The 24319-nt window shown below is 43.6% G+C and overlaps 1 protein-coding gene across 5 annotated transcripts in view; it reads right to left on the bottom strand.

Moving 5' to 3' along the window:
- The window catches only part of NCAM1 (neural cell adhesion molecule 1), a 306704-nt gene that overhangs the window by 53031 nt on the left and 229354 nt on the right, over positions 1 to 24319 (bottom strand). For all 5 annotated transcript variants that reach the window (XM_039887928.1, XM_039887923.1, XM_039887924.1 and 2 more), the window contains exons 2-8: positions 12789 to 12863; positions 10853 to 11071; positions 9658 to 9801; positions 9145 to 9282; positions 7646 to 7763; positions 7049 to 7215; positions 678 to 820 (exon numbers count right to left, since the gene is read on the bottom strand). In XM_039887928.1, the coding sequence (XP_039743862.1) occupies positions 678 to 820; positions 7049 to 7215; positions 7646 to 7763; positions 9145 to 9282; positions 9658 to 9801; positions 10853 to 11071; positions 12789 to 12863 (1004 nt within the window). The remainder of the gene's footprint in view (positions 1 to 677; positions 821 to 7048; positions 7216 to 7645; positions 7764 to 9144; positions 9283 to 9657; positions 9802 to 10852; positions 11072 to 12788; positions 12864 to 24319) is intronic.

The following is a 24319-nucleotide window of genomic DNA, read 5'->3' as shown; positions in this document are numbered from 1 at the left end:
CCTATAAGTCCACATGCTTTAGTTAAATGTTCCCAGTCGTTTAAATTTGTCAGGAAGGTTGCTACATTGTTCTTACATTCTCAGTGAAAATATTATAGAGCCCAGTGAAAACATCATCAGGTAGAAACTGCTAATTATTTTTGCCTTTAGATAAAAATGATATACAAATGTGGCTAAGAATACAGGCAGACACAAAGGCCACCAAGCTTTTGTGCATATAGTGCATGTATAGCATGAGTATGCAAAACACAAGGAAAAGAACTAACAGGCTCATACTGATCCCTATGATTTCTGGGAGACACGTCCTTGGACGCTCCTGAGGCGAGGATGGAACCCCTGGAACATTAGGCCCTTAGCTTAGCCTGTTCCTCACAGCCCCATAACCCTGCATTTTGAAAATCACTATCCCCTGCCTCCCCAGGACGTCTAACTTGACCATACCCACTACCATCAAACCCCTGCAAATCTAAGCAAGGAATGGTGCCCGTTCCATTGCCAGGGGTTGCTGAGCAGGCTGCATCCAGTCAGACTGAAAGAGGGAGCCCACAGGACCTGCCTGCGGCCTCTGGTGACCATATCCCATCTTCTGGCTCACCGAAGAGAACTGGGCATGGGGCAGACTCAGTCTCCATCGAGTCTGCGTTCCATGGCCCTGAAACTCTTGGGTGACATTATACCTTTTCTTCGCTGCTGATGTTTCGGGTGGAAGTTCTCCAGGTGATAGAAGGAATGGGGTCTCCTGAGGCTTCACAAGTGAGTGTGACCTGTTCCTCCAGTTCCATGGCAGTCTGGTTCTCTACATAAGTGATTTTGGGTTTTGCTGAAAAGATAAAACATTCCTATAAGTTTACCTGATTTTTTTTTTAGCTTTCCAGGTTTAAATGAGAACATATACCCATACAACAAAAGCTCAATTCTAGGTGTTGTGTGAAATGAAGAGCTGAACCCCCAAGGAGCTTACCGTGAGGCAGGCACATGACAACATCCAGGTGACAGTAATAAAAACATCCTACAGAGTAAGCGCTAAGGGCAATGAGCACAGGAGGCACGGAGCAGAGGAAGAATATGCTCCGCTGGGTGGAATCTTCATGAGGACACAGCTTTTGGGTTGGATGAAACTTCTGTAGGTGAAACTTTGGGGTGGAGGCAGAGTCATGTCAAGTGTAGAAAACTGCTTGAATAAAAGCAAAGAAGCAAGAATGTGTGAAGAGAGGGTTGGGAGGAGAGCAGTGGGCCATGAGTCGCGTGTTTGCGTATGAGAGCAGAGGGTGACAAAACTGGACCCAAGTAGAGTGGTGATTGTCCCGTTAAAGCTTTTGCTTGAATTTTATCCCGTGGCAGGCAGAGGCCCACTGACAGTGTTTGATCAGAGGAATGGAGTGATCATCTGTATTACAAGAGGGTAAATCCAGAAAAAAATTCAAGATGACTCAGCATGGAGAAAGCCTTGAGGTGAGAAAACCAATCTGGAAGCGCAGGCAGTGGGCCAGATGTGATGTGACACAATTCTGAATGGGGTCGTCTCGGGGAAGAGAAAGGATGGTTTCGAGAGAGATGATAAAGAAAGGTTTTATGGGAAGTAGCAAGGGTTGGCAAGAAACAAAAGAAGGTATGACAAGGAGCCAAATGACTCAGATTCTTAATGACTAGAAAAGCCATGTTAGCATTAACTCAAGTAAGGAAATGTGGCGAGTAACTTGGGGTTGCGGAGTGGGCTGGGGATGGGAAGATGAGTTGAGATGAGTTCATTTTCCAAATGTTTTGGGTAATGCAAGAAAACACAAGCATTCAAAACTGAATTAAATGTTAAAACATTAGAGAAAATTGAATTTTCCCAATTTAAAACAATTATACTCTGAAATTAGTAAACCTTCCATAGGAGAAGATAACACTGCACAAATGTAACTTACTTCACTAATAGAGAAAAAGACCAGGCTTGATAAAGAAACAAACAAATAAACAAACAAACAAATAAATAAAAATTATGGATAACTTTTGAAAAACTGAATTTCCTTTATATTTAATTCATACAGTAACCCCAAGTAGGCTAATAAACTACTGATTGTATACATGCTCGAAATTGAGGTTCTTTATTCTGCTTTACTGAAAAGAAAACACTGATAGAGCTGTTAATTTTCTGTATAACATATCCCATGTAGTTCAAATATTCTCCTAAAGTTAATCTGTACTCACAACCTATTTAGCAAATCCTTTTTTGCCGGCTAGCACATGGGCACATCTCAATCCAATGTGGCCAAACGAGCACAAATTTCAACGGATGGAGTCCACAGGACTGAGGTTTTCCTTTAGGAAGGCTCTGTGTCTATCTTGATAAATAGGACTTTTAATTTAAGGAAGCTACAACTCATCTTGGATGGAGTAAATGTTAAGTGCTATTGAACAGAAGGTTTTGGAGAGGTAAATAAAAGCTGTTTAAATCACAGGCTGATAAGTTACAAAAAAACAACAACAACCAATAACTGAATTCACAAAACTGAACAGTTGTTTTGGAGTTTGGAGGCGGTCATAGGAAGGCTGAATTTCTGGGCTCTGGATACCTAGTCAGATGCTGTGATCTAGACAGTGTTTGCTGACCTTCTCCTGACCCATAGCACCTTGTCCTGGCAGCAAAAAATTAACAGAAGAGAGATAAAGGACAGTTAACCTCTATTAATAATATTTAGTCTTGGTGGCTCCATTTCGCAGATGGCTATAAAGGGCACACTGTACAAGTCTTTAGAAAAAGAAAAGTTATATTCTTATTGTCAGAACCAACAGAAGGCTTAGAATACTGCCTTGAAAATAAGATAGCAGTATAAATTGTCCAAATTGGGGCACACTTGCGAGTGAAAAGGGGTGTTCTAAATAATTACATTGGGACAATGGGCATCATTGGGCAAATAGGAACAGGTGCAGGGTCATTTCTCTTGGCATACCAGCATCTGGAGGGATCTGTCCAGGTTTTATCTACGGATGGTACTCGTACCATCCTAACAAATCTCTGTTGTGGGACCTTGACTTTGGGTCCAACTGCAGGCAATCTGGACCTAAGGTTTCAGATTGTTCTACTGCACCTCTACCCATAGACCCTTCTGTGAGCACAGCCATCCTCATGAGTTTTCCAAGTGTGCCTGCTTTCCAATTCCAGCATGTCCACGGCTCTGCACCCTGCCACTGAGGGCCAGCCTTATCTATTCTCACCCCGATCCAGGTTCCTGCAACTCGAACCCAAGAGGGCTCCAGGGCCCTGCTTCTGTGAACCGAGAGGTTGGATATGACCAGGTGCACCTTCCTTCAGGCCCGTTAGTCCCTTGCTGTAACTCACAAGGGTTCCTTTGACCCTAAGGGGTCATCTAAGCAAAGCTTCTGCCCTCTGGTGAACTTGCCTTAGCCCTCAGCAACATGAGACCTTAGGAACATTCATACAAGCACAATAAGAAACTGTGGAGACAAAATACTTCTTTAGACGGGCCCAGGGGCAGAGGAGCAATGGAAATTCACTGCCAAATTTTAAGGAAGGTAGGATGCAATTACTTAGTAAAGAAAGTGCCTGGCTGATAACTAGAGCAATGCATGCTAGAATGCGTCCCTTTATAGGAAAAAATGATGTCAGTTAGGTGCAATTACAGCAGTCCTAATTTAGATAAGCCTCTTATATATTAATTGCCATCCCTACTTGAAGTCACAGGATTTTTGAGCACCTTTTTTTACTAACTAAGCTACAGGTTTCTTTGCAGTCCTACCTTACTGCTGCAGACTCTGCTGCCACTGGGGAACCTGCCCCATTTCTCCACCTAGTGCTGGTGCCTAATGGCAAACCAGAAGGGAAGGAGAGGGAGAGAAAGTGTGGAAGAAAGATGAAGCCCTAACTGGCTGGCCACTCTCCATCTGGTTTCCTGGCCCAAGTACCAATCTCCTAAACCAACGGGGGAGGCCAGAAGAGGAGGAGAGAAAGGAGGTTAAGAATGTGAAATGGAGAAGCAAAGGAGTGTGTATATGGGGTACCTGGTTATTTCAAAGAGGCTATGTGAACTTTCCTCCAGCTATTACAGAGGAGGGTTCTCATTCTGGATGGGGGCTCGATTAGACATGTTTCCTATGAGCCTATGATTTTCTTACCTGTCTTTGCAGGGGTCTGGCCACCTCTCCCCTATCTGCTCTACTGGGTTGTCTAAGGTACATCCTCCTGGCCACAGTCTTTGGAACAAAGTTGTGCTAGTGCAGTGTGTGTGTGTGTGTGTGTGTGTGTGTGTGTGTGTCCGACAATGATGTGGAAGGGGATGTGCGGTGAGGGATGTGGGAGGAAAGACAAACCATGCCTTGCCACAGTTCCTGCATCTTTCTTTTCCTGCCTCATTACCTCCTTCCCTGGACCTTACCTATTCCCTTCACTCTACATGGGTCCCACATGGCTCCTGCCTCACTACTCATGCCTTTTCCCTGGGGCGGCCATCTCCACTAGAGAGGCCTGAAGAGAAGCCGTGATCTGTTCTTGACTAGCCGGTTTCTCTTTTCATACAGAAACCATGTTATCCATGGTGGTAAAGAGAGAATACACTAATTTCAGTATTATTAGTCATTCCATATGTAATTCAGATAGAGTATGTGTTAAGTTGGGTTTCATGGAGTAGTAACTACTATTGCTAGCTCAGGGAATGGATTTAAAAGCCTGGGTTTGAATTATGGCTCCTTGGGTAGGGTACCTAATCTCTCTGTGCTCAGTTTTCTCAAGTATAAAATGGGGATAATAACCTCATAGGGTTGCGCTGAGGATTAAAAGAGCTAATTGGTGGATGGCACTTCACATAGTGCTTGGTACATTGTAAGCGCTCACTTTGTGTCTGGTATTATTATTACTTTAAGGGACTAATATCTAAAAGAATTTCCTAAAACAAGTAGTGACTAAACATTTCTAGGCTCATCTCCCTGCTATGTACATCATACTTCATTCACATAAAACCAATTGCTATTCCCTCATTTACTCAAATACCTATTATATGCCAGGCACTGTTCCAGGCACTGGGGGTACATCTGTGAGTAGAACAGACAGAGGTCCTTGCCCACAAGGAGCTCACATTCAGCACACTCATGCCCTTCCTGCCTCTGCCTGTGCGTGTGTGGCCTGAAATGATCATTCATCCTTCCTTTTCTGGGAAATTCTTACTTGTGAAATATCACATTGTTTGCAAAGATGTCTCTAACTATTGTCATCATGCAAGACCAGGGATCTTTCCTATAAACACCATGCATATTGCTATTATGAAGTCATTATAACGAATTACCATTAAAAATTGCAGTGCTGACTACCTACCTTAGCCTGTAAAACCACTGGTGAGAACAGAGTGCATGGTATTCATCTTTGTAACCTTGGCAATGGCTGGGCCCACAGCAGGCATTCAAACGTTGTTGACTGACACTATCTATTATAATTTATATGTTTTTCTCTCTTGTGCATCTCAGTATCAAAGGACTGGACTGTATCTCTGTAGCCCTTTTGTCCAACACAATGGAGCTCAATAAATATTTGTTAAGTGAAGGAATAAATTAACAAATGCATTTTTATAATATGGAAAAACTTACAATCAGAGTGACTGGGGAAGACCAGTCAGTATTAGAGAAAAGACTCAAAAATATTTTCCAAGAAGTTGAACTTTCACTTTCAAGTATATACAGTTAATTTGAACCAAACTGATAACCTGTTTCTAAACCCGATTGTCATTAATGAATAAATAGGATTCATCTGTGATTAGCAAGACCAACTGCATATAAACACTGGATTTTCAAAGGTCTATGTTTACAGACGTAGATCAGTTCTCCTGATCAGGCTAAACAAGCAAGTCCCAAGCAGGTTCCCCAAACACACATCGTAACAATCTGGAAGCTGCGTGTACCGGAGCTGCCCACTGGCATCTGTTCTAGTAGCACCATCTATAGTGGATGAGCTTATCTGTCGTTTTTAAGAAAAATGAACAGAGGGAGTTGAGAGCCACTAGGCTAAACATTTTTCCGCCACAGATTCTTCTTCCAAGGTCAGGTCAAAATGCATTTCAGTTCTAAATGAATGGAAGTTTACTGAGTTTATAAAGACAAAGTGAATAGAGATGTGGGAGCTCTTCCCATGACTTTTATGACTCTGTTTCACAAAGACCAGGGAAAGAAGCAAAGGGAGATAGAGGCAGCAGGTCACTAATATTTACTAAGGACCTATTGTGAGTCTGGTGGTGTTTGGCATGCCAGAGATAGAGCAGTGTAGAAGACAGCCAGTGCCCTACCATCTTGGGAGTCTACGCACTTAGTGGAGGTGGGAGGCGAACAACTTACAAAACAAATATGTAAATGAGGTCAGTTCAGGTACTGACAAATGTAATGAAGAAGATACAGTAAGGTTAATGAAAGAGATTAGTGGAGGTGGGTGGGGGGCTGATTGATAAGGGGCCTGCATTAGGCAGGACAATGAAGGGAGGATTCATTGAGAAGGTGGTTGAGCTGAGATCTGAATGATGGATGAGAAGAAGGAAGCTGAATGTGGTTCTGGGGAATGATGTTCTAAGTAGAAGAAACATCAAGTGCAATGTCTCTGAGGCCAGGAACAAGCCTGGTGTGTCTGAAGGACAGAAAGGAGGCCTGAGGGGTTGGAGAGATTTAAATGCGAAGTGAAATGGAGGAAAGATGAGTTCAGAAAGGCAGGCAGGCTAGATCAGGGTTGCTCCTGCAGGCCATGGTAGGGAGCCTGGATTTTATTTTGGTTGCAATAGGAAGCTATGGAGGACTTTAAACAGAGGAGTGTCACGTAAGGTCATTCTGGCTACTGTGAGTACGAGGGGCTAAAGGGAATGTATGGGGGCAGAAAGACCAGGTAGAAGGCTGTCTCATGGACCACGGGAGGAAGAGGGTGGCTTAGACTAGGGCATAGGTAGTGGAGCTGGCAAGAAGTGGCTGATGTGGGTTAGATTCTGAGGCAGAGTGGACAGGCTCTTGCTGATGGATTGAGTGTGTGGGGTAAGAGGAATTGTGGCAGAGCAGTGACCTTGACCCCCATGGTCCTTACCAAAGACTTTGAGGTGAATGGACGCGTCCTGCTCTCCAGCCTTGTTCTCGGCGATGCAGACATACTCAGCCTCGTCATTCTTATCCACCTTCTTGATGGTCAGCTCCGAACTGTCATCGCTAAAGAGGTACTTCTCTTCTTCCTCATTCTCTATCTGTTCTCCATCCCTAAAGGGTGCAGAAATGAAAAGTACCATGATTTCAACTACAGAGGTAAGATGTTTATTTTTAATTAGTTTCCATAAAATGCAGCCCATAGGATAGACTCGGTCTCCACAGAAAGTTAAGATGCTAAATATACTTCCACGTATAGCTTTGATTCCTTCACCTAAACCTCTGATTCTATCAAAGGGCAGTAAACTGCACCTGCAAACCCTCCACAGAGGGCCTCCAAGGCTGCACCCTCTGCCACACACTGAAAAGGAAGGAATCTGATGCACAAGGCAGGAAAACCGTACAGAACGGTCCATTCTACATCTAGAGTTGATATATTCCCAAGCAGTCCATTCCCATTCCATTGAAACATCAACACATAGTAGGCCCTATGCTGTCCCCTTCTCAGCTAATCTCTGATAACAGGCACAAGCCAGTGTCTTACTTTGTCCAGCTCATGGTGGGCTCTGGGAAGCCTTCAGCATCGCACACCAGGGTGACAGACTGACCGAGGTTGGCGGTGGCATTCACTATGCTCTGCCTGGCCTGCACGGCAGGTGGCACTGAAGGGAAGAAGAACTGTTAGGGTGGTTGTGAAAACTTGGAAGAACCCAGTGGTTTGGAGAAGAGGCACTTCCAGAGTGTCCCAGGGTCAGATGGTCACAGCCTGGTGGTCAAGAGTCCTCAGTAGCAGAGTTAGCATAAGGCAGGGGTTCCCAACCCCTGGTACCGTCTGTGGCCTGTTAGGAACCGGGCCACACAGCAGGAGCTGAGCAGTGGGTGGGCAGGTGGGTGAGCGAAGCTTCATTTGTATTTGCAGCCGCTTCCCAGTGCTAGCATCACTGCCTCAGCTCCACCTCAGATCATCAGGCAGTAGATTCTCACGGGAGCACCAGTCCCTGGTGCCAAAAAAGGTTGAGGACTGCTGGTAAGGGATCTGAATTCAGACATGTACTGAATACTGTAAACTAAATAAGTAATTCACTCACCAACATACATTAGTATTCTATAACTGTATAATAATATTGTTTTTCAACAATATAGCTTTGGAAGCTATATTAATATGTTTCATTCATTTATTCATTTCATTCAAAATGGCATGCAATTTATAGTAGCTCTTTATCATTACATATTTTCTCAATCGATGCGTACTCAACTTACAACTACCATAGTTGGTGGAACTTGACATTCAAAAGGAGGCTCTGGATACTGGAAAAAGTTGAAAACTCCTGCTCCCAGTGGTTAAATGGTTAACACCAATTTGAAATGCACCAGCTCATCAGACCCCCAAAGAGTGACATTTTTCTGGGATTGTTATAAACAATCCTTTGCATAAAACTGTTTTACCAAAGGAATGAGAGGGGGAGAGTTTGGCAAAAAATATGTATCAATGGCCAAAATAATTCAACCGTGATTTACTTATTTTCTGAGTACTGACATTATAATTTCCTGTAAACATCTTGTAAATGTCAGATCGATTCCATGGGCGTGCTTATTTGACATTGCAAATTAAGATTAATAAGCCCATGGACCATGATTCTGACTATTCTAAGGCCTGAATTGATTATAGTATTTTCTTTGAACACTGAACCAGGGGACTAACTTCACAATTACAGTACCATCAAGGACAATGAAGGATGAATAAGAATTTATTAGTAAGTATGGGGAAAGTTTCTAGTGGTGCAAGACAATGAAGGACATTCAAGAACTACGCTAAAAGTCCCCTTAGTTGAGGGAGAACCAAAAGGCAAGTATATTCACAACAACAATGACAAGAGAAAAAAATCGAGCCAGAGGCTATAGGGCTTAGGGGGAGATTCAGCTGAGGTAGATGAGTGAGTCAGGACAGGGCATATTTTATAGACCAAAGAAAAAGTTAAAGAAAATGATTCTGGGGACCAAGGTTGTAGCAATGGAGGGGGCAGGAAGAACGGATTTCCTCACCATTCACGATGACCTGAATGTCCTTGAAGTTGATCTCCCCCCGCGCTAGGATCCTGCCCTCACAGCGGTAAGTGCCCTCATCCGTTTTCTTGATGCTCCGGATCTGCAGGTAGTTGTTGGACAGGACTATGAATCGGACTAGAAGAGACAAGAAGTAGGTTCACCAAAGATCGGTTAGAAAGTTCATATCTGTAGGCAGGTCACTGAGTCTTTCCCTCTTCCAGCTTCAGTCTTTTGGGGCCGGGCTTTAAGCTAAAATAAGAGAAGGTGTCCCTGGCTCTGACATAAAGCCAAGAACAAAAATCTGTTGGAAATTTTGTCTTCTTCTTTGGAGTGGAAGTCAAATGCCCGAGTATACAATCTACAAACATACACCCATTCAGGACCTGGCAATTGCATGTGGTTCTGGGACACTGGAGTCTGAGTCAGGATTAGAATGTCTCAGAGGCTGGCACAGGTGGAAACCCTAGGGGACTTGATGGCCCAGAGGAAAAGGCAGCTGCCAGATCTCACCATCTTTTTTCAGGATGACGTCTCGACCTTTGTGTTTCCAGATGATGGTCGGGGGGAGGGAGCTGACCACGTCACACACGATGACAGCATCTTCCCCCTCCCTGAACTCCTGCGGGGTTGGTGCATTCTTGAACATGAGCTTCTCTGGAAAATGAGCAAGAGAAGAGTAAGGGAAAACAGTGGGTTCTCTCACAAAGATCCCTTTTCACTGGAGCCGTACTGCCTGGATTCGAGTTGCAGGCAACTCTCTCTCGATCCATATATACAGCGGGACACGAGAGGGTCCCACCTAGTACTTGGCCAAAGATGCCAGGTGGAGCAGCTGGCACAAGTAGCAGAATATGTCATCAAAGTTCGGCGCTCAACGTCTATTCACTGAGTGCTAAATTTATCACATTTTTGTGCAGAAAAGGGTCTATGGCGGGAAAGGAGTGTCTTCACCACTGGTCCCTTGCCACGAGGGATGGTACCATTGAGAGGCAGTGCGCAGGTACAATGCATTAGTAGAACACCTATTCCAATGACTATTAGGAGTCATCAATCCTTTCTGTCTCCCACTCTGTCTGGCACCCCAACCCCAGCTTTCCTACAGTAGAGAATTTTGAAGAACAGAACAGAAGAAAAGTAGGCTTAATGGCAATAAATACTTGGCAATCAATACCGTTCCATTAGCTGCCACCCGCCATTACAACGGCCAACGGGACAGATACATGATAACAAGGTAATAAGATGCCACCTTGAGACTAGGTTTCAGTGGCAATGGGAACTGCCTGCTCTGAGTGTTGCAGAGTGTTCAAATAATAACCCCACACACCTCACTGAGCCTTTGGACTCCATTACCAGCAGGGGAGAGTGAAATGAGAGGGGAAAATCTGAATTGTACCAGTCAGTCAACACTTGGGGAAACAGTAAGGAACCCATAATAGACCTCTGAGAACTGTGTAATTTGAATTTCGAGAATGGAGGCCAGTGGGAGGTACCTGTGACCAGTGCAAACCTGGGTTGTGAGTTCTGAGTTGGCCAAGGATCATTTAAGAGCATGTTGGAGCACTTAGCTCAATTCAGAAAAGACTTAGGGTGAGGAAAGAAGCCCTCAGCTGCTCCCTAACCGCCATCCCACTCTGTCTGCTGCCAAAGTGTTTTCCTGGCTAAAGAAGAGGACAGGGATATACAAAGAGAAAGAGAAGGGTCTTACGGAAGATCTTCACGTTGACCGTGGCCTCTGACTCACTGCCATCCTCGCCAGTGACCACACACTTGTAAATGCCGGCATCATCAATGTTGGCATTGTAGATGGTGAGGGTGGAAGAAGAGTCATCATTCCATACCACTGAGATCCGCTGCTGGTTCGGGGTGAGCTTTTCTCCGTTGGGGGAGAACCAGGAGATGTCTTTATCTTTGGCATCTCCTGCCACTAAAGAGAAAGAGATTCTTTTCAAACCACAGAAGTTGAAAAGACAAAGTCCCCTCCAGGGTGACAGTGGCTACCTAGTAAGAGCTACCGAACAAGAGATCACGTCTTGATGATTAGGGAGGGGTGACCATTTACACAGAACACCACTCTGGCTTCTGTGTTTTATTGTTAAATACATAACACCACTTATGGGAAAAGCTCAAAAACCACTTGTGCCAGGGTTTCTCATAGTGGTCCTATCCTTAGGAAGGCTAAGAGGAAAGAGGAGAGATATTTGTTGAGGACCTACTGTGTGCCAATCACTCAGCTAGGAGCTTATAGCCTAGCCTCACAGAATGGGGATGGGGAGACAAAGGGAATTAGTATGTCTAGGATCTGAGCTCAAGGGCTTAGCTGATTTGAGTCAACTGATCAGCTTGTTTTTCGAGGGCTTAGATTATGGTCTCCTGAGCGGGAGACCCCGGCAGGTCTAGGAGGGCAGTCTCCAACCACTCTTATTCTAGCAACTGCCTGCACAAACTGGCCTGACTGTCATTTCAGCACCTCCTGCCTCAGACAGAGACTTTCATCTCCTTAAATGCTGTGAAGAGGATAACCAGAATCACCCATGCGTCCTTTCTCCAAGCACCTTGGAGGGATAGATGCTGCTGCTTAGCTGTCCCGGACACTGAGCTGGAAAAAGAGCCCTTGGATCTGGTGATGTGGCTTCTCCCTGCCTATCTGCACGATGCTCTTCCCAGGCCCACACCACCCAGCCCTGCACAGATGCTTAGTATGGAAATGAAGCAGTCTTCCTTTCAGGGCCCATCATGTTTTCAATAAATATCGCTATTTGCAAGATGTGCTGTGGGCTCCACGGCTGCATCCCCAGATCATTTAAATTGCTGTAATGAAGGCAAAGCTGGAGTGAACACATCCGGCGGCCACAAGCCCCCTCATCCAATGCAAATCATGATAGCATTTCGAGGCCCCCCTTGCTAAGAGCTGCTCGCTAAATGTCATAGTTTACACCTAGCTCAGCTCTTTCCTGGTTCTTCCATGTTCAAAATCCCAATTATGTCACATGCAGAGAATCCGAAGCCTAATTTGAAGCCTTTTCTTCCACCGAACATAATTATCTGAGCTGTAGAAATGAGGCATAATTTCTAAAGAAAAAACAAATATACCAGGTCTGACAAATCCCAGAGATCTCTGGAGGGGGCAATGGGATGGAATATTGGTATTCGCAATAGACCTGGAAACCTAGAACACATGTCCTCACAGCAAAAGAGACACCAGTACTCAATTTTCTTTGAGGCAAGTTTCAGACCTTGGGTTTTCTTGTTCTGGGAGATTCTGAGAAAAACCTTTCATTGACGCACCGAAGATCATTTCTGTTCACTGTTGTCATTTACTGAACTCTGGATGTGTACAGAGTAGGGGGTCGGGGGTGATTCACTGTTGTGGGAGTTGTGCTGACTTTTCTAAGGAAACCCCTAGAGCTCTTCTACCACCACGCAGAAGTCCAGATGACTCATTTCATTGTGTTGGGGCAGCCTTTTCAGCGGAGAAGAAAGAGGGCCTGAGAGCTTCCCTGGCTCTCCGGTTACACTACTGACCCTGCAGCAAAGCAACACCAAGAATGCTAGGTGCAGCGTGCTCAGCCTGGCACACAGCCCACTGGCTACTGCTCCGCTGGGAGGGTGTCTTGAAACGCAGTGGGGCCTGGGACACTTGCCTTGGCATAAGAAGAACTTGGACTCTCCAACGCTGATTTCCCCTTGACTGGGAACAATATCCACCTGCAGAGAAACTGAAAAAGACAAAGTCCAGTTTAAACACACATTCGAATTTTTGAGAATGAAACCCAGAGCTTTCATTCAAAATCGAGATCTACTTGTTATGATCGGTTTTAAGAACCTGTCACCAAAAAAGGATCCATGGGTTGTCAGGCCGAAGCTAGAGTGGACACAGTCCAGACCATTCCCTGTGAAACCGCTATCCTCTATCGGACAGTACAAGGTCCCCTGAGAAACTTGGAGTGACCTCTGAACTAAATGTTTCTGACTCCTTGAGAGGCTATGGTCCTGTTCCCATCAGCAGCACTTCTAAGATTCATGGAAATAGCAGCCCGACCGGTTACTTTTGGAAATCACCCTGAAGGTGCCCACAACTGAGTTAAGATGAAAGCCTGCTGCTCCGAAACTCTGCCCAGGGGTCTCCTGCCATGCTACTGTGCTTAAAAACTATGGAGAAGGATTCAGTATGATCCAAATGGATTCTGAAGCAGGGGATACCAAATGCTCACCTTCCCTCACGACTATGGGACCAATACCCACCCCTCTTTCTAAGCATCATTACCCAAAATAGTCCGACATTCTTCTGAAATGCTATAGTCTGTACACTGTGGAATTCCCTGTGTCCCTTGGCTACCTGCACTGAATTTTTATTTGAATATCCACATGCTCTGTCATTCCACTACACCGATAAGACAAACTACATTGCACGGGATCTCATAGATTCCTGTATTCATTCAGTTCTTTGTTTATCTGCTCAGAAAAAACAGTTTTAGGGTAGGAAAAAAAATGCTCTTATTCATTTGGAGTCAACTTCTTCTGCTTCTCCTCCTCTTAGGTAAAGTAAATCTGAAAGCTAAAGGCTAACAGACGTTTGGTTCAATGCATGTAGCTTCGTAAAGCCGATATGAAGGAGGGGCCTGGAGGAAACGGTCTGGTAATAGAGACTCAGTGAGCCCTTCCTTAGAACAGCCATTTTCTCTTCATAGTAGAACAGAGGAATGCTGGTTGCCATGGTGACTGACTTGCAGGCAGAGCTGCTGCAGGTCTCTGTCTGCACTCATTTGATGAAGGGACCACAGTTGTACTCAGCAGAACGGAGAGATCAAAGAGGCAGTGCAGGGATGGGAAAGGGGGAGCATGGGGGCACCTCACCTATTGGGGGACACAGACTTCCTAACCATCCTACCAGCAGACAAAGCAGACCATGGAAAACCCCAGCAGAGGCTGCAGAGAGAAAGAGATGGCTTGGGGAAGACAGGAATTAAAACGAGAAGGAGCGAGGGTAGGGGGTAGGAATCAGGCACAGGATCAAGGCTAAGAGAGGATATTGAACACTCCACAGTGAGAATAAGAGGCAGGGACTAGAGACCTCCAAACGCTGGTTTAGAAGAAATATTACAGCAATGGAGGGGCAGCTGGTCTCTCCCTCACTTGGTTAGCTGCTGATTACTCATTTGGGGCCCAGGACTGAATTCTTCCTAAGAGTAATGAGAAGTCTCCCTCTACTCTCCCTGCATTTTCCCCATAGCACACAGAGCTGCAATGGAATACAATGCTGGACGAGGGCCACTGCATCCACTGCACAAGTGTGACTGGCTGTGGCTGTCTCTCCCATCACTCCCCTCTCGATGGAGTCAGGTGCCACTCGATTCTACACTGAGGGAGTTGGAAGCAGTCTCAGCCATCAGCATGTCTCACCTCCTCACTTTCTGGATGAAATATGCAAGGTCAAGTGACTTCTCTAAGGTCACTTCTAGTTAGGGCCAGGGTAGCCTCAGAGTCCTGGCCACCTGGCTTCCAGGTCAATGTTCTTTCCATCAAGAATGCCGCCTCTGCGAGTAGAGGATAAAATATTTCCATTCGGTTTAACAAACAATCTGGCCAACCAGAGGTGCAACCTGGTCCTTAGACTCACCATCACCTAACGGCCCAGAGTGAGCCCTCAGCTGATAGGGCCCATAGTATTTTGAGGAGCATGGGGCCTTACAGAGAGGGCTACTGCCCAGTACCATTCATCTTAAGGCCAACGAGGACCTTTTCAATCCCTTTCTGTGGCTCACATTCCAGGGAACAAGAGGCCTATAAAGCCCAGAAGCTGTGCCTAGGCCATTCGTCACCTTTCTGGAGCTTACTAGGGCATTCTTTGGAGAATTAGAAGCATATTTCTGCTTGCAAAGTTCACTGGCCCATATGCTGAACATTAGCAGCCAGTTTCAACATATGGATCCTGTTACTCTCACAGAGCCCTTACTGCTTTGAGAAGGATATTCATACTCCAAGTGAAAAAACAGCCTCGATTTTCTCAGCTCTTTTCAAACAGAACATGACTCTCAAGGGGCAGGAGAACACGGCAAGGCTGAAGAGTTTTCATACCCAAATGTGGCCAGTATCTGTCTCTGGGCCGTGGAGAGAAATGAGAAATGAGAATTTCAAAGGAATTCCCATCTAACCAGATCCCAAGCACACATTTATCATCACAGACTTTTTTTTTTTTAAGAAGAGATATCCACTGGGACTCCTGACCTTTTGCACACATGGAAAAGATAGTGAGATTCCTCCTTCAAAACAGCAGAGTCAAAGCTGAGCCATAGGAACCCAGACTCTGAAAATCAATGCTTGGATATTTTTCACTGTAGTACAATGGCTCATTATTTCCCCCCGAATGTTAAACCCTGAATTATTAGTTTTAATAAACAGTATGTGGAACTCCTGCTCCAAAGTCCAAATTCCTTCCCTCCACTTCTTGGTACCCTTTCCTTTCTTTACTCTATTAGTCCTTTCATGGTTTCCAATAAAAATTCTTACCTCAACTTGCGCCTTTCTCCAGTTGCATATATAAGTGAAATTTCCTAACTCATATCGTTAAAGAAACTTATGAAAACATTTCTCCCAGAAAAAGGATCTCATCTGCTCTGCGTAACGACTGTGCACAAATACTGCATGTTATCTACTTCAAGTTAGATGCATCCAAAGATACATCTTATAAACATAGGTGTTTGGACCTGGGTGGGATCCAGGGGTGGGGCCAAGTGCCCGTCCATTCGGTGTTCTGTCCCTCAATAAGGACTCACGCTCCAAGGCCTCTTGCAGCCACTTCGCACTTTCTGGTTTACAGAGAACACTTTCTTATTTAATCTGATGCTCACAATAATTCTTGAGATATAAAAAGGCAGACATTGCCTCTATTCTACAAAAGAGAAAATTAAAGCTCAGAGAAGTGAAATAACTTGCCCAGGGTAACTCAGCTAATAAGTAGTAAAGTCAAGATTAAAAGTCACTTAATTCTAAGACGTTAGCTCTTCGCCTACTCTCCATAACTACCACTAACCCTGTTGGCCTCCCAAAGGGCTCATTATTACCTATCGGTTGCCATTCGCTCTCCTTCCAAATTATAAGCTAGAAAGTAGAGTATACAGACATCTTATAATCAAGTTTCTGCCATCATTTCTACTCTGATTAACAACAATGGGCCTTTTTGCTCACAGATAATCATAGCATTATCATCCCCATTTACAGGTGGGGAAGTGGAGGCTCAGAGCCAAAATTAACGGTAATGGCGAAGTCAAGATTCAAACCCAGGTTTAATGGAGACCAAAGACCCAGCCATTTTCCCCACACTATTTTATCCTTTGTGAACAGAAAAAAGGTTCTCTTGAGAATGGAATGATTCGCCATTCCTTGCCTCATTTAAAAAGTAAAATAACCCTGTGGGAGACTTATATGTTTTAAAATGTGTTTTCCGTTTAAATGTCTTTTGAAAAAATTGTTGCTATATTCTGAAAGATATGCCAACTTGTTTATTAGCAAACAGCTTCAGGTGTAGTTTTGTAACTCCCAACTACCTAGCAGAAACAAGCTATAAAATCTTAGTTGCTAAAGAAAAGGGAATTAAAATGTCAGTTCATAAAAGATGCTATGGCACTTATCAGAATGGGTGGGAATCATCTGAAGGCAAAGCAACAGAGAAAAATTATTCTGATTTCAAAAAAGAGTTCATAGATTTCACCTGAGTCAGCAACTTCTTGCAGAAGTTTAATTTAAGGGTATTCTTCTCAGATTCTAATGTGCTTGAGGAGGTAGAAACTGAGAGCAGTGAACTTAGGTCTCTCTCATGCTAACTGACATTACTTTCTTGTTAAATAGTTATAAAGGCACTGGTTATTGAAGAAGGCAAAGGGAAGGTGTGCAGCAGTCACAGGGCCAATACAGGCACACCTACGGAAGGTGTCCTGGCCACCAATTTAAGAGATGAGTGAACAACAGAGGAGTAATCTGATCAGTGACTATGCATCAGATGAAGGAATTTTCTAGAACCTACTTAATTAATAATGGCTAAGGATTTTTTAAAAAGGCATCAAAGTGTTGCCATGCCTTTATTTTGTTAGCTATTGTTCTAGAAATGAGCCTTAAATATCACTATACTTAACTACTTTAATGGACAGTTGCTTTTTATTTTTCAAAGTATAACTGAATACGTGTCTCTTTCATTTGACACACCTGTGGGAAATCCAGATGTCTGAACCAGGAGCATAATAACTGAGACATCCCCACCTGCCTGAAATGGTTTGCTCTCATTATTAGCAAAGTACTCGAAATCAAGGGCAACTTCACTGCTAACGCAACAAACTCAATGAAAGTAAAACCAAAAATACCTTGGTAGTACCACAGAGTGGTTAGGGCCAAGAACTCTGGGCCAGACGGTGAGCTTGGATCTCAGCTCTACCCTTTCTTACCTGCGTAATCTTGGTTAAGTTATTTAACATTGTGGTGCTTCTGTTTTCTTATTTGTAAAATGGGGAAAAACAGAACCCTATAAGATAGAGGGTTGGAAAGGTTAAATGAATTAATCTATGTAAAGCACTCGGAATAGTGTCTGGCACATCATAAACATTTTATACTTATTTGTATTATTATTCTTAATAAATCTGTATCAACAACCCTTCCCAAAGAAATCATTTGGTTATTAATTTTGAGGGAAGCAATGTTTCCTTCTGTTTAAAATAAAGTAACCAGTTGGTGGTCAGGTGGCCTGATTCTATTCTTCATTAAGTTAGATATTGTACCTGTCGGTGAGAACTTTATTGGTATAAAAGATGAATTCAATCAAAGTCAAACAACAACAACAACGACGATGATGGCAACAAAAACAGTAATGCAGGCACTCTAGGCAAGTCACTTCCCTTTGGCTTCAGTTTTCCTGCTTGGAAAATGAGGATAATAATAAAACTGAATTCATGTGGTTTGCTTTGTTAGGAGATTTAGATTGTCAGGAAAGAGTCATGTTTAAGAAGTCAGGATCTGGAGTCAGAAAGACCTGGGTCCAAATTCTAGCTCCGACGCTTGGTAACTCTGAGTTCTCAGGAGAATCTCAGAGCCTGTTTTTCCACATCTGTAAATGAACACAACAACCTTATTGATCTCATAGGGACGCTAAGATGATTTAGTAAGGTAATGTATAAAAAGTGCCAAACACGAGGTCAGACTGTGCTGGTTGGTTTTTAAATGACAGTGTATCTATGATAGTATTTTGAACTTATACACATATACACACAAACACACACACCAATCAAAATTTCCAATAATGCTTAAAATGAGAATGAGATAGCAGGAACCTCTTGTAGACTACTGGATTCAATCTGTCCAAAGTCTATTAAGGGGTGTGCGTGCGCATGTGCATGTGCATGTATGTTGATTTCTATCTATGCGTATTTATGGGTATAACCACTGAGAGCCTAGATAAATGGGTATGTGTGTACATGAACAGAGCAGAACTAGTCAAATTCCTATTGTTGCCAAGAAGCAGCTGGACATAGATAAATTCATCTCATTTTAGGAAAAAAACAAACTATTAGCAATGAAAAAGGAGTTTCGTCTAAACTGGACATATGAGTCCTACAATTCTGGCTTGAGCTACTGTTGACAGCGTCTGGGTAGAAGAAGAAAATGAGGTAGGCTGTTTTATTTTCAAATATTAACACAAAAGTTAGATATCATTTTAAAGGAACTATAAAATATGTGTTCCTACAGATTTTGGCTTCAGGTTCTGTAGAATGGCATCATAATGGCAAAACATACTCAAATTGCCAGTGGAAGCATCCTCATTGCTTAAAGCTGGCTCGTAGCAGCAACCCAAATCATCTAGATGTCATACTTAGGGCTGCCGATCGTATGGTAAGCCTAGTTAGGGACCATCTATCTAATTCCCATCTAAACCTAACACCCAGAAAAAAATCTAGCTAGGGTTTCCAAGCCATCTGAGATAAGTTTATAACTAAACCCTTGGAAAACCCTCTGTGTGAAGTCCCCACAGGACCCAGGACCCCTGGCGTCTCCCAATATGTGAGTCAGCCTAGAGAGGGAAGGAAGCCCTCAAGAGAGCTGTGGTCACTCTTGGTGGAGAACTAGTACATAGCAGATGTGTGAAAGCAGAATTCAAGACAGGAGAAGGAAGGAAAGAGGATTCTTGGTGATGGTGGTGGGTTCATTTTTATGTCAATGTATTGGAGAAACCAGAGCTTCCTGCTTGAAGACAAACCATACAGACAGTAAGTTGCAGAGAGTACACAGACATTTGTAAACCAAATTCACTTGGAAGGATGCTTAGCTCATATACCAAGCAGGTTTCTGGAGTCTTTCATTTTAATAAAGCCACCCAAGCTGGTCAGTGTGTCATATTGAAAGTGAGGCAATAAGTAGTCCTGGTGAAAATTCTCTTTAACCTCTTCAAAACCTATGCCTCTTCCAAACACAGTGATGGGGAGAGGCATGGAGAAGTTGAATATGGCTTCAGATTCTTCAGCTTTCTATGTCATATGATATTATGATTGGTATTATAATATATAGTAAGGAAGAAAAAGAATTGAGCATCACTGCACAACTGAAGCCTAGATGATTAATCTGATATATTCATTACCCCAAACACTCTACCCTACAGAATTCCAGTAACCTACAACAGAAACCAACTTGCCAAAAGCACGAGGCTCTATTTCTTAGCATAATAAGTTATACGAGCTGCTGGGAATCAGGAAAAACTGGGTACAGGCTCTGTTCCATAGGGCTAGCTTCAAATCAGAACACAGAGGTACGCCAGATAATGGCTTCAGTTCTCTTGGCCTCCCAAGTTCTCTGGGTCAAATGATCATTTCATGAGGTCTGATCAGATGGTTTAGTTTTATAGAAAGTTGGTGGGTTCAAACCCTGGTTGCTGTCCCCACAAACCACCAAGAAGCTAGAAGACTAGTCAGTCACACAGTATCCTATACTTCTGGTTATAGGGCAACAAGATCTACACACTGTTTCAATCTGCTCAGAAGTAATAGATACACACTGCTCCCCAGACCCTCACTCCCATTGCCAACCTCTATTCCCAAAGAAGCACATAATTCTTAGTATGAGCAATCTGGAGCACCTTTAACGAGTAGTCAGAAGAAATGACTCAAAGGGATAATGAGCAGGCCCATGACCCAAATGAATTCCATAGCCACAGATCAGACGCAGGAGAGAAACCAGCCAGAGTCTGATAAAAAGGAGCTTGTTTTTTGTTTGTTGTTTGTTTGCTCGTTTAATAGAGGATCATAAAGGAAGGAGCTGCATTGATGAATATATTGTATTTTTTTCCCAAAGCAGCACAAAGTCAGAAGTATCCCCATAGAGTCTCAAAAGGGCCAGACGTCAAGTCAGAGTGAAATCCTTTCTGAGTGGGCATTAGCCCAGTCTCTTACAGTCCCCAAGGGGTGAAGACAGAATGTTCCACAGTCCCTCCCTCTGGGGAGCACACAGCTGAGGGCATGCATGTGTGCCAAGAGGTGACAAACACGGTCTAATTACACCATGACTTCTCAGTCTCTGCTACATTCAATTCACGGCCAGGACTGTAGAGCCATTACTAACAAAGAAGGTTTAGAACTGGAAAGAACCTGACACATAGTCTTTAATCCCTTCACTACACAGACGGGAGATGCCAGAAGCAGAAGCCTAGAGTCCCTGCAGCAAAGTTTGGGATCTACGAGGTTGGCTCCATCGGCTGCCTCCTGACCTGAGGCCTTTTCTTGCTTCTGCGTCTCATTTTCTTTGTGTGCCTTCGGTAGCTATATCACCAACTTTTTTCTCTCACCTGGTCTGTCCTAGTCTCACTTCTGTCCCAAAAGAGCAAGAGTAATCAGATGGAGAGACTCACTCGATTAAGTGCAGCGAGGAAAGCTGGACAAACGGCAGGCGCTCTACTAGTTCTGACCCAAGCTGATTAAAATGCTTGGTCCTTCCAACACCGGGGTCACTTTTTAACAGCAGCCCAGGTTCCCTACTTCCTTTTCAGACTGTCCTTCCTGTCGTTCCCCCTTTCTGGACAGACCCTGATGGCAGGCCAGCACTTTGCATGAAGCTGGATTACTGAAATGCAGGGTAAAGACACAAACAGATGTTTGGAACTCAGGTAACTTTTCCAAATAAACAACATCAAATCTATCAATCTGCCCCAACAACCCAAGCTTTCTTAGCAAATTGCTGCAAACTATCTGATTGCTTCTAGGATGCCCCTGACAATGTTTTCTTAGGTCTGCTCTCCTCAAACCTCGCCTTGACAAAATGACTCATCCGACTTCTTTTCTTCCAGCCATAAAAAGGTACGATACAAGGAAAATCATTCCCCTCCCTCCTGACAGCTTTTGCCAACATGGCAAGAAGCTGGAATTATATCTTTCAATATTTGTCCAGCTGTTGTTTGCAGATGTTGTATTCTTTACACCCAGAAAATAGGAATTTAGAGAATGCTAGCATGCAACTTCATCCTGAGAATTTTAGATCCTGCCCGTATCTTTCAAAAATGTCCTTATGTGTTCAAAGCTTTAAGCACATCTGGGCTATTGAAGATACAAAGGCATATAATCTTTCAAACAACCAGTGCAAAGAATTGTTAAATTTGGTTTGTCAAGTGCAAAATTCTCTCTCAAAGAGATATATTTATATATGGTAATTATTATGTGCTAGTCACCATACTAAGCACTTTATTTAATTCATGTAGTCCTCCTAACAATCCTGTGAGATAGGTGCTGTTATTATCCTATTTGACTAATAAGGAAACCAGGGAACTCAGAGGTTAAGTAACCAGCCCAAGGTCACAAAGCTTGTAAGTGGTCCAGCCAAGATCTGTAACAAAGCAGATCCACCTCTACAGTCCTTGATCTTAAGTATGTCCTATTTAAGTCGGTCTCGATTACAGTCAACTTTCATAAAAAAAGGGTTGATTTTGTGCTGGATGAACTGGGAGACAAGAACCTGAGTAGAGAAAGACACTATCTACTCGGGGACATATTGCTTCAGACCAGGGACTGAAAACAGGTCCCAGGCAACACTCCTCTCCCTGCGTAGCCCCACCTTCGTCTGTGCACTGAACCCTCTTTATCCCACTCCTCATCGCCAGTGGGCCTGGCCCCCATGCCTATCTGCAGCCCATCCTCTACTGCCACTAGTGCTCAGCATCAGTGGCGGCCACCAAGGGGGATCGGGCCAGAGGCTATGAGTTGACTTTTCCCATCTATGAGTTACTCCTGATCACCTGAATTTGGATTCTGGCTAAGCCATACCATCCCTTATTAAATGTTCTTATTAAAATTATTCTTTGTTGATCCCTAAGTTGTGGCCGCTCTTTGCTCCTCTGCAGGATGTGCATTTGAAATAGACCGTTCATGTAGCTACTCAACTGGTGCTCTCTCAAAACAGTCATTCTCCTTAAAAGGCCACCTGCAGAGTGTCCGTGGTGAAGAGATTCCTATTAGAGGTCGTACTCTTTTCTACCGGATGGAGAGTCCATTTCCTATTCTCTCAGCCACTGTTGCCCCTAATCAGATGGTACCTGACCTGGTCGATAATACATAGAATCACATTATACAAACTTTTGAAGGGAACAGAACGGAAGAAAACCGAGCCAATAATTTTACAAATTTAAACAGCGCTAATTTTACGAATAGTATACCCATTATTCTGGGAAATAACTACATTGCTTTCTTGAATTAGGGAAAAAATTAGAAAGCTGTAATTGGCACTACTAATTAGGGTGAGAGTTGAAATGCCATGTCTATCACTATGGCTTATCAGGAACTTAGAACAGAGCAGCAACAGCCCAGGTAGGGTGGTGAAGAGAAGGGGCAGCAACAGGGGGTGGCCGCGTGGTGGTCTTGGCACATCCGAAGTACATCCCCACTCTGAGTCTGTGGTATTACATCTGCCAATCTTATGATCCATCCATCCATAGAATTACCCATAATACTACTTCCTGATTCTCAGTTAAAAGTCCTCTGGCTACACTTATGGCCTCCCTCTGTCTTCACTCAGTGTGATTTCAGGGACCCAGCAGAGCCCCACAAGCATTCCCCCAGCCTCAGACTGGTTATCGACACTCCATCTTCATTCTTGATACTTTAACCTCATGATTTATTTGCCTAATAACAGCAAAGGCCTCTTGCTTTACTCTAGGTTGCTATCAATCTTTCTGATTTATAATGAATCAAAGATTTGGGTAGAGTTTGTTAGGAGGGCTGGGGAAAATTGTCCACTGGGTAGGAGTAGGGAGGTTGGGAGAAAACAAGAAAACACACAATGTTTCCACTCATCTTGATAGCTCCTACATGTGCTAATTATGCTCCTCTCTTGCTCAAAATAATGCTACAACCCTAAAGAACTGCTAATAATGTCATAAAAGTTAAATATGAAATGAGATCCTTATCACAGCCTTTATAGTTTTTTGTTTGGGTTTTGTTTTTATAGTAGGGTTTTTTATTTAAGCAATCATTACAAAGTTCTTTCATTATTCACTTAGACTCCTTCCCTCCCCAATCCAAACCCATTGTCCTTGACAAACTCACTTTGCTTCATCCAATAGGCAGGAGAGCCTTGGAACCCCAGACTGTGAAATCAAAGACAGAAACATTAAAGAGAGTCCCCCACGGCACCATATCGTAATGGGCTTTGATGTTCAAGGACTAAAGTGAGCAGGATCCCAAGGAGCCAATTCAAAGGTCAGGGGCAGATATGAAACTCACCCATGAGAAAGAGACACAAACCAAACACAACCGATAGTGGCGGAATCTTCTTTTAGGAAGATTTCACAGACAGAGGCAATGCTCCTTTACTTCCCTTTCAAGGTGACAAACGCTAGTTATGAGCACCTTTAAAACTAAGTAACTAAACTTTCTTATTTTTGGATCTGTAAAGAAGGAAAACCTGCCAAGAGATAAATTCTCTCTTTAGGGGAGGTTCATGGAAAACTTCTCTACTTTAGGAGACCAAATCCCTCTCTTCACAATGGGAGTTTAACACACACACACACACACACACACACACACACACACACACACACACACACAACCTCTTCCTTCCTCACCCCATTCCCCTGGACAGTAAATTCCTCTCTGAGAACTAACTTTTGAACTTTCAAAACCGTGTCAAGTCACAGTAACCAGGCAAAACTGAATTC

The sequence above is a fragment of the Pteropus medius genome, unplaced genomic scaffold (genome assembly GCF_902729225.1).
Source record: "Pteropus medius unplaced genomic scaffold, Ma_sr-lr_union100, whole genome shotgun sequence".
NCBI lineage: Eukaryota > Metazoa > Chordata > Mammalia > Chiroptera > Pteropodidae > Pteropus > Pteropus medius.
Note: the sequence above shows the minus strand (reverse complement) of the source record. Positions and strands in the feature narration are given on the sequence as shown.